Genomic DNA, 10,308 nt, shown 5'->3' with positions numbered 1-10,308 from the left:
CTCTCTTACCAGTCTACGCGTTATACGTTATACCCATCTTATTTTGAGTGCATAAGGTGTAGAAGGTTCATATGATGTGAGCATTGACATATCAAGCTTATCTCTAGCTAGCCAAGACCAGCGACGTACGTTGAGTCAACAATAATGATGATACGTCCGGTTAGCGAACGTCCGACAATGATAGTAAACAGATGATCGCGGATTAATCGGTGTATGTATGAGCCACAATCAAATATGGAAAGTCTAGAACGCTGTGTCAAATCGCTGGAGGAGAACGAGAACAACGTGCGCGACGAAGCGCAGAGAGCATTGTTAAACATCTGTCATAATGTACTGAGATCGCCGAATGATGACAAGGCACGCGAGGTGCGTCTGGATGACGAAGTAGTCATTGAGAAACTTCTGCCGGCTATCGGTGCCATGGAATGCTTGTTCGATGTCGGCTATATTGAGGTCTGTATTCGGTCCAACAGATATTTCTTATCTTCCGATTTTTGTACTCTTCTACAATTAAGATAATAACAATGTAACGCCTAATTTAACGGCTATATTTGTTACTTAAATTCGAATACTACAAAATATTTCTAAATATTTTTCAAAAAATCCTTTCTAAGCAACAATTATTTAACAGGATGGGGAACGCTTATTTTTACCAGGCAACGTATCTCTTTTGAGACTCCAAAATTTGTCGAAACTGTTATCTGCTGTGTCAGAGAGCAAGCCTGCAACTAAAGACATTGAAGAAAATTCTGCAGCGCAAAAAACATTCTTCAAAAGAATTTCTGGACATTTTCATGATGTTATGTATTATGAAGATCCAAATTTACAAAGAAAGGCCAGAAATGTTATACCAATTGCTCAATTAGAAATTGCAGCCATGACAAAAATGAGAGATCTACAAAAGTAATTAAATCATATATATGCGTTACTTATAATAAAATTCATTTTATTGTTTACTATTTATTTGATATCTGCAGATCTTACAAGTTTAGCGATGAGGCAAGAACTACTTCTTCAACTCAATTTGAGACAGAATTAACGGCTAAAGATTTACTGCTTGTCGAGCTTCTACACTGGTTTAAGCATGAATTTTTTGAATGGGTTAATAGTCCAAAATGCTCAAGATGTTCTACTGAATGTGTATACGAGAGCGTAGTACCATCCACAGATCGTCGTTGCTCTAGGATAGAGATACACAGGTAAGATTTCTTTAAATATCTTATATAAAAGATTATTGTATTAATCAACCTGCAATATTGTTATGATGTTTATTCAATTTTAGATGTGAAAAATGCAATGTAGTTGTCGAATTTCCTCGTTATTCGCATCCAGAGCCACTACTGACATTGAGACGCGGTCGCTGCGGGGAATGGGCCAATGTGTTCACACTTTTGTGTCGTTCACTCGACTATGATGCACGCTTTATATCTGATGAGACAGATCACGTTTGGACAGAGGTATATTAAATTATCAGTGGTTTCACAAATATTACCCCATAACGAAATCATCTGCTCGAAATTGTTTAGAATCTTTCATTTTTCTATTTTCAGATATGGTCGACGTCAGACAAGAAATGGATTCATCTAGACCCATGTGAGAACGTGATAGACAAGCCGTTAATGTATGAGAAAGGATGGAAAAAGAAATTAACATATGTAATAGCCTTTTCCAAGGATGAGGTGCAGGATGTCACATGGCGTTACACACGAAATCAAGAAGCCGTCATGAAAAGGCGGAAAATTTGCACCGAACAGAGTTTGATACAATTTCTACGATCATTAACTGATCAACGGCAAAATTCGCCCAATTATAGCCGTATGCGCAGAGAATATGTCGTCATGCGAAGTCTATTGGAGCTTGCTGATATGCTGTACATTCCAAATTTACAAAATAAGAATTCCGATGAAACTTACGAAGGGCGAACCTCAGGTTCCCTTGCATGGAGATTAGCACGAGGCGAAATTGTACAGGTATGTTCTAAAATTTTGAAAGATTTTTACAAATAAAATTTAAAAAAAATATATAAAGTGTCAATCTCATATTTTCTTAAAAATTCATGAAAACAATCTAATCTAACCTTCCATTATTATTTTATTAATTTACACATTTTACACATTCGCCCTTTTTCTTAGACCAATATGGAAAAGCATTATATTTGGGATGTTTCTAAATACGGAGAAACATTTGAACTACGATATAATATCGTTAAAGATATATACCATGTTGTACACAATGATGGCACAATTTTGGAGCAAAAATCTGGATGGCAAGAAGGAACAAATACTACAGATGGTGGAATCTTTCGTAAAGTCGAAAATGATTGGAAGATGGTTTATTTAGCACGGTCTCCGCAGGCTCAACATGGATTTATTAAATGGATTTTTGAAATTGCAAATTCCAAATTGTATCTAGAGACATTTAAATTAAAAACTAAATCAGAAGTGTTTCACGGAGCTAGTGTATCCTGGAAGATTGAAGCTATTTTTAGTGATGATAAAGTGATTGTCATACCTATTTCTAACTGCAGTAATTTTTATACAGAAGAAGTGCGAAAAGCTGTGAAATTAAATATAATTGTAACATTGTCCGGTGGACAAGGTCAAATTGCTTGGCAACACGCTCAACTATTTCGACAAAGTCTAGAGAATATTGAGGAGGCATCTATGATAATTAGTATTCAATTGAAAAATCGTTGCACATGATTCCTGCAAGCTGTATGATTAATGATTGAATTATTTTGGATTTTTTTTTCAGTTGAATTTTTATTATATAAATATAGTATTGTTTCGCATATTTCCATTAACCTTAATTATTTCTCAATATTAGCCTTTCTTATTCCACTAGTTTAAAGATCGAGGAAGCGATATATAATAAGAACAACAAAAATACTTGGAATTTAACGTATTCTATTGATTATTATTAGTATTTTATTGATTCTTGTGAGAGTTGAAATTTCGAGTTGTAAAATGTAGATAATCATTGAATTTCTTACATATATCGGCCGTCTCTAATTTTGCCAATTATCAGAATGTTATATTATCAAAATATATAAAGTTTACCTAATTTATTTAATAAGAACTTGCTCAAATAACAAAAATTCTTACACAATAATGTCATAGCGTTTCCTCTTATCATTTTTTTTATCTTGCACAGGGCCAGCAGATATTTCACACGTCTATGATTATAGCACTATCTTCAAACCATGATTGTCGCATCGTTGCGTTAGTGCCTTCAAGTACGATTCGAGTACGATCGTGTCGGGCGTGATGTGCGTGTACGACTTTTCGCGAAGCCTCGTTCAGTGGATTTAATGAATTTGACAAGTCTCAGAGAACGGTGAATCGCGTCGAGAGGTTAACGGCGAATAGCAGAGTCTTTCGTGGAAAATCGATTAAATCCAGGCAGACCGTGTGGAGAGATTCGACTACGTTCATGTCGTCGCGTGATCGTCGCTGTACGCTATAGATAGAGAGGGAGAGAGAAAGAGATAGTGGTTTGGCCGATGGCGGCGGCTGTCAACTCGCGGATCTCGCTCTACGCTCGGACAGTTCTCGGCGATTTCTCGGAAAATCTCGCCTCTCCTGATCTGAAAATAGCCGCCGCGCGCTCGTGTTGAATGCGCGCGACACGATTTATAAGACCGCGCGACTAAGAAGAGCCTCTTATATGACATCGGGCAAGGAAACAATGGGGTAAGTGATTATTCTCCGGCGAAAGATACAGTTCGTACACCGCCTTTTAAGGGTGTGTAACGTGCATGTGTATACACGATCGCGCTAATTTTCATCTCGCGCTCCCGTATCATTTTTTTTATCTTGCACAGGGCCAGCAGATATTTCACACGTCTATGATTATAGCACTATCTTCAAACCATGATTGTCGCATCGTTGCGTTAGTGCCTTCAAGTACGATTCGAGTACGATCGTGTCGGGCGTGATGTGCGTGTACGACTTTTCGCGAAGCCTCGTTCAGTGGATTTAATGAATTTGACAAGTCTCAGAGAACGGTGAATCGCGTCGAGAGGTTAACGGCGAATAGCAGAGTCTTTCGTGGAAAATCGATTAAATCCAGGCAGACCGTGTGGAGAGATTCGACTACGTTCATGTCGTCGCGTGATCGTCGCTGTACGCTATAGATAGAGAGGGAGAGAGAAAGAGATAGTGGTTTGGCCGATGGCGGCGGCTGTCAACTCGCGGATCTCGCTCTACGCTCGGACAGTTCTCGGCGATTTCTCGGAAAATCTCGCCTCTCCTGATCTGAAAATAGCCGCCGCGCGCTCGTGTTGAATGCGCGCGACACGATTTATAAGACCGCGCGACTAAGAAGAGCCTCTTATATGACATCGGGCAAGGAAACAATGGGGTAAGTGATTATTCTCCGGCGAAAGATACAGTTCGTACACCGCCTTTTAAGGGTGTGTAACGTGCATGTGTATACACGATCGCGCTAATTTTCATCTCGCGCTCCCGTATATATATAACGAATTGTTCTTAATACGCCTATCACCGGTGCCTCCATCGTGCCGTATGAATTAGATCGCTTTCAATATGTAGGAGACAATGCCCCTGTGCAACTGCGTTTTTCTCTCCGTGGCATCTGTTCCTCGTACGCGTTTTATTTCGAATTGATTGACAGTAATGACAATGCGGTAATACGTATTCGAGTAATGTGACACTCCAAAATAATTTTTTTCCTTTTTTTTTTTTTTTGTAAAATAATGACAAAACGCATTAGTCGCAAACACTCGTTTTTCGACAGTAGTCTCATTTTCTGTTTTTCAATAACTAGGAAAAGGAGCCAATACGTTACACAAATTTTTTAATTTTTTAATGAGAAAGTTTTAACATTTTTAAGATTTATTTGGTACACACACATACAAAATCACACAATATATACACAGACTATATTTTTATAATATAAATAAAATATTTCTTTTATTCACGCGTTTATATATTTATTTAAAATCGAGCAGTTAATATTCAATCTCCTTTATTATATTATCCAGAAAAATTTATTTTAAATATAAATAAATACTGTTTATTTTTTATATGAAATCTTATTGTATATATATTATCTTTCTTCATAATTTTATATGTCAATTCTCTATTATATCTTTGAATATGCATTTGCTTTAATGAGGTCAGATAAAAATAGACACTTTGTATCATATATGTAAGATCACATACATACATATGCATACACACTCTTATTTTATTATTTAAATTGATTACAGTGAACAACCAATCTTTACGTGCAAAGCGCATGTATTTCATATTGATCCCAAGACAAAGCGATCTTGGGTACCTGCATCATCAGCAGCAATATCAGTATCATTTTTTTATGATTCTACCAGAAGTCTGTACAGAATAATATCAGTTGAAGGAACAAAGGTGTGATCAAGAGTTATATTTGTAAGCATAAAAACGAAATAGATTAGTATCTAACATATATGCTCTCCTTTCCTCTTTAGGCAGTTATAAATAGCACAATTACGCCAAACATGACTTTTACAAAAACATCACAGAAATTTGGCCAATGGTCGGATGTCAGGGCGAATACTGTATACGGTTTAGGTTTTGCATCTGAGGCTGAGTTAGGAAAGGTTTGTGTTTACATTTTCATTACAATCTACAAAGCAAAAATCCTTATATATTATACTCTCAGAAGAAATATTCTTTATCAACAGTTTATTGAGAAATTTCATGAGGTGAAAGAAGCCACTAAACTAGCCAGCGCTAAGTTACAGTCGAATAGTTCTTCAGTTACACCAGCTACTAGTGCGAATGTTAGCCCTATCACGTCTCGGTCGGGTATGCCATCGTCGGAACAAGATCTTATCGATCCGCCAAACTCTTCGATGATTAACTCCAATGTGTCGGCATCGAACAACCCGAACCCGAATGCCAATATGATATCCGCTCAGAACAGTGTATCTTCGGTAAGCAGCAGTCCTTTACCTGGTAGTTGTCAGAATAAAGTGGACGATGAATTGAAAAACACAGTCCATTCAAGATCACAGAGTGTTTCTCAGCAGAGTACAGAAAGTCCGCAGCATCAAGGGAAATCGGCGCAACTGAGCTCTTCACAAGGTGGACAGTCGGCTGAGGTGCAGCTCAAGTACGAGAATGATAGGTTGAAACTTGCTCTAGCTCAGAGTTCTGCTAATGCAAAGAAATGGGAGGTACGATGAAGAAAATTCTGTTTAGGAATATAAATGAAAATGATGTATAAACAATAAAATAATGCAATTGATATTTTATTATAGATTGAATTGACTACCCTCAAAACCAACAATGCAAGATTAACAAGTGCATTACAAGAATCCACAGCTAATGTTGACGAATGGAAGAGACAGCTACAATTGTATAAAGACGAAAATGCCAAAATAAAAGCTAAATACGCCGATTTGGAAGCTGGAAAAATCGCGGAGGGAAATAGCGAAGCCTTAAGATTGAGAGTTGAAGCATTGGAAAGTGAGCTGAGGACGCGAAATGAAGAAATCAAAGCTCTCACTATGGCCACTAAGAGTAAAGATTTTGTGGTACGTATACAAGATTTTTTTATATATGAATCTTTTCTTAAATATAATACTCCTAGTATATTGAAGTTTTAGGTTAATCTTCCAAGTATTTGATTAACAAATATCTCATTTTTGTCTTTGCAAGGCTCTACAGAAGGAGAATGCAGAACTTCGCGATATGTTAAATGTAGTTCATGAACAATTAGAACTTGCATTGAGTGCAAATAAGGTTCAAAAACAAAATTTGGATACGTTAAATGCTAGATTAGCTGGTTACATACAAGATTTGGTAACTGTACATCGAGAAATCACAAATACATTGCAAACTTAAGTTTGCATCATAGGAAAACCTAAGAATGCCTTTCTTAGGTCTTTTGTATCTACTGTAAGCACGATGTACGAATGGATGATATAGATTAATAATCAAGGGAAAAGTTCCAAAAATTAAAAAAAAAAAAAAGAAAAAATCGAATGCAGATTAATCGAACAGAAAAATTATAGAATACTGAGATAGTCGTCTCTCGAAAATAGTACACTACAGAAAAGATCGCTCCCCGAGCATGTATTTATATTGAATCGATCTGATCCGTTTAGCATTTCTCTTTAGAAATAAGTTTCGTGCCATAATCGTACTATTGTTACACAGAATAAGACACTTAACTTTACCACCTGCTTTTCTCCTTCTGAAATTCTATGCATTTATATGCTTTAAAAATGCTCTATTTAGATATATAGCCTTATAAATGCAATATGAATGCAGTTACAAATTTGCACTTGTGATTATTTTCAAAAATAACCTGTTTTCAAAAAGAAAATGATAAAAAAAATTTAGATGAATTTTTTTCTATAAATGAAAAGATAAGTTTTATCCTACAAGCTTTTCATATAAGTTAAGATTATAAACTCTGCTCATCTCTTAAGAAACTGGCTAATGCTCGTCTAGATATTATTTTTTTGAAATTTACATTGCATGTTCTTGCTTTTTGTCCACAGTTTGTAAGACAGTAACATTTTGATAATTTTGTAGAAGATTACTACTAGACATCTCATCCTAAACATAATAATAATACAGTTATTGTTGTATACATACATATAAAATCATATACAGACATTAAATCAACAAAATTTATATTTCAGTGACTTAAGAAATTTATAAGATTTTTGAAAGTGAATCTTTTATTTTCTCTTTTGATATCTTTTATTCCTCCATCTGTATCTTCTATTCTAACATTGTATCAAGATGAAATCTTACATGTAGGGTGTTTCGTAAAATATATGGATATTTCTAATAGAGAGATATCACGCGGGTGAATTCAAAAGTGATTTTTTAAGAGAAATCCAAATGGAAATTTAGTATTTTAAGGAGTATGGAGTCAATCAGCATGTTGCATATTGACCAGATACTAATAGATACGGGTAATACGTAAGAGAGAAAAGGATACATTTGCAAACATTGGGATGTATTTAAAAATTTAAATATTCTATACAATATAAAAATTTTTTTAGCGTTTTTTAAACATTGATTTTAATAAACGCAACGACTTTCTATTGTGATGCATGATACTTCAAAATTTTTCAAATTTGCTCCAATGCTCAAATGTAACCCCGTTTTTCTACGGATAATACAGGGTGTCTAAAAAAATATACGGTCTTATTTATATTAAGATGGTCAGATAGATGGAAAAGAGAGTTTATATAAACTTATATCCAAAATTGCTTTATATTAATGAACTGCAAAAGATTGATCATTTGTTAGCAAAAACTGTTCTTATTGCTTTCACAATTTTTTAAATAAGTCACTAATTCAGAAACAAGTGCATGTCAGTTATTGTTCATATATCCGCATAATTACATTTTTTTTTTTTAAATAATACAAAACACTTGCAATCAGCTTTTATGTAAATTAGTGAACAAATGCAGTGAGAGAGTGCTTGTATATATAAATAGAAAAAAAATATGGACAATAAGAAAAAAAAATCACTTTCAAGCAATTTATATATAGGAGAGAAAAAAGAAATATTAGCTTTTATATATTTCTTTTATCTGCTATTATTTTTTCTAATCTTGCTCAGTGCTTTAGATTAAATTTAATATTCTATAGCGATATATAAAAAATGATACTTTTATTTAACTTTTTTACTTTTCTACTACAATTTGAATTTTAGAATAATTTTAGATATAAGATGACAATGAGACAAATACGAAATTTTTGGCAATTTTTAGAGAAAATGTTTGCATAGTGTAGTTTTTTAAACTAATTGAACAAGAATGTCTTCTCTGGAATGTTATTTAGGAATCATTGCTTTACTTATCTATAAGATCATCTTTGAATGTTATTATGCAAAATGTTTTCTTTCTTCATGTTGATTATGCGTGTAAAACATCATGATATACACTACACATTGACATATGAAATGGCATGCTTGTGATAGTTTTACTCATGTTATGAATTACATTTTTCACCGTTTTTGATCTTGTGGATTAAACATTCGTTTTTCTCATGAATCCATATACTTAATCACAACATATAAAAATTCAGATAAGTGAATATTTTATGGTAAAATTATTTATAATCAGTTTTCCGCGATACAGTAATATCTGCAAGCATATTCTTTTATGAAACATTCTATGTATAGCTTTTTCTACGATGTTGGTGGAAGATTTTGGATGGTAAAGTTAGGTGTCTCACTCTGTAAAGTTCTATAAAAAAGTATACTTTTATTGTTGAATTTGCTGTATGTGAGAATCATTCTTATGTATAAAATATAGTAAAACGGCGACTGTCCCGAGTGCGTATTTGTGAGAGAAATGTTTTCGTAAAAGCGTTCCTGCAAATCCCACTAAATGAAAAAAAGGCAAGAAAGAAAATAGTATTCTTCCAACAAAGATTCTCGATATTATAGAACGACACAAATATAATATCCGCTTCTTTAAACACATTATCTAATATTGAAACATCATCCGCCTCTCACAACTATTGCGTTTCAACTAACATATGATATATAGAAAGAATAACCCCTCTAGCATCACACGCACTTTCTCCCGATTGCAAATTCTTTGGCTTAAGTGGAAAAAATATTAAAGAGATCAGAGATGAAAGAAAATGCAGTGAATCTGAAACACTTTGTACATACATTAATTTCAGTTCTTGAATCCTGCAGTACTTGTGTGCGGCATGCCATTGTAAGATTTATTATCTTTGCTTGCTTATTAATGATTATTATTAATTTTATATTATTGAAGTCGCATTTGACGTTAGATTAATAATGTTTTCATTTTAAAGACTTTTGTGGTGCAATTTACATCAAATCTAAGACTGTATACAGTATGACAGTGCTGGAGGGTTTAAAGCAATGTTATATTTATCACAATATATTATCTTGTTATTAGAGAATTTATTTATATTTAAGAAACTATATACATTTAGTTCTTATTTTGTGTATTAAAATACTCTTTTATAGGTATTATTTTATCTTTTTACACTATATGAAAATTGTTATTATATATGTATACTTCACATTTAATATGTATATCCATCATGTTTCTTTTATTAGAACAGTTGTTACTCAATATCGATTTTCGAATTAATCTACATGCGGATAATCAACATTTTATATACGTATACTATACAATGTTATAGGAATACTTACATTTTCCATGACATATGTATTGAAATTAATAATTGTTGCATGAATCATGACGCGCGCATTTACAATTAGGTGATTATGTGCACTAATGTCGAATCTATCGGAAATTATATAATTATGTAAGAATTATGTTAATAATTT

At 33.7% G+C, this 10,308-nt stretch overlaps 2 protein-coding genes across 5 annotated transcripts; both read left to right on the top strand.

Annotated features, from left to right (window-relative positions):
- Positions 1-40: 40 nt before the first annotated feature.
- On the top strand, positions 41-2,793 carry LOC115235302 (peptide-N(4)-(N-acetyl-beta-glucosaminyl)asparagine amidase). The gene is made up of 6 exons (XM_029806977.1): positions 41-453; positions 632-903; positions 978-1,199; positions 1,283-1,457; positions 1,551-1,970; positions 2,133-2,793. Exons 1-6 carry the CDS (start codon positions 214-216, stop codon positions 2,700-2,702), a joined length of 1,899 nt encoding a protein of 632 aa, XP_029662837.1. The 5' UTR covers positions 41-213; the 3' UTR covers positions 2,703-2,793.
- A 401-nt stretch (positions 2,794-3,194) lies between these two features.
- On the top strand, positions 3,195-7,347 carry LOC115235304 (homer protein homolog 2). 4 transcript variants are annotated; one of them, XM_029806981.1, is made up of 7 exons: positions 3,856-4,362; positions 5,234-5,390; positions 5,471-5,602; positions 5,687-5,938; positions 6,032-6,181; positions 6,266-6,541; positions 6,666-7,347. In XM_029806981.1, exons 1-7 carry the CDS (start codon positions 4,337-4,339, stop codon positions 6,849-6,851), a joined length of 1,179 nt encoding a protein of 392 aa, XP_029662841.1. In that variant the 5' UTR covers positions 3,856-4,336; the 3' UTR covers positions 6,852-7,347. The 4 variants fall into 4 exon arrangements, with proteins under 4 accessions (XP_029662840.1, XP_029662841.1, XP_029662839.1 ...); XM_029806982.1 differs by having other exon boundaries at positions 3,857-4,362; positions 6,035-6,181; XM_029806980.1 differs by lacking the exon at positions 3,856-4,362 and adding an exon at positions 3,195-3,692 and having other exon boundaries at positions 5,687-6,181; positions 6,666-7,002.
- Positions 7,348-10,308: the final 2,961 nt, after the last annotated feature.

The sequence above is a fragment of the Formica exsecta genome, unplaced genomic scaffold (assembly GCF_003651465.1).
Source record: "Formica exsecta isolate Colony F162 unplaced genomic scaffold, ASM365146v1 scaffold218, whole genome shotgun sequence".
In the NCBI taxonomy this organism is placed as follows: domain Eukaryota; kingdom Metazoa; phylum Arthropoda; class Insecta; order Hymenoptera; family Formicidae; genus Formica; species Formica exsecta.
The sequence above is the reverse complement of the archived record's forward strand: the minus strand, read 5'-3'. Positions and strand labels throughout refer to the sequence as shown.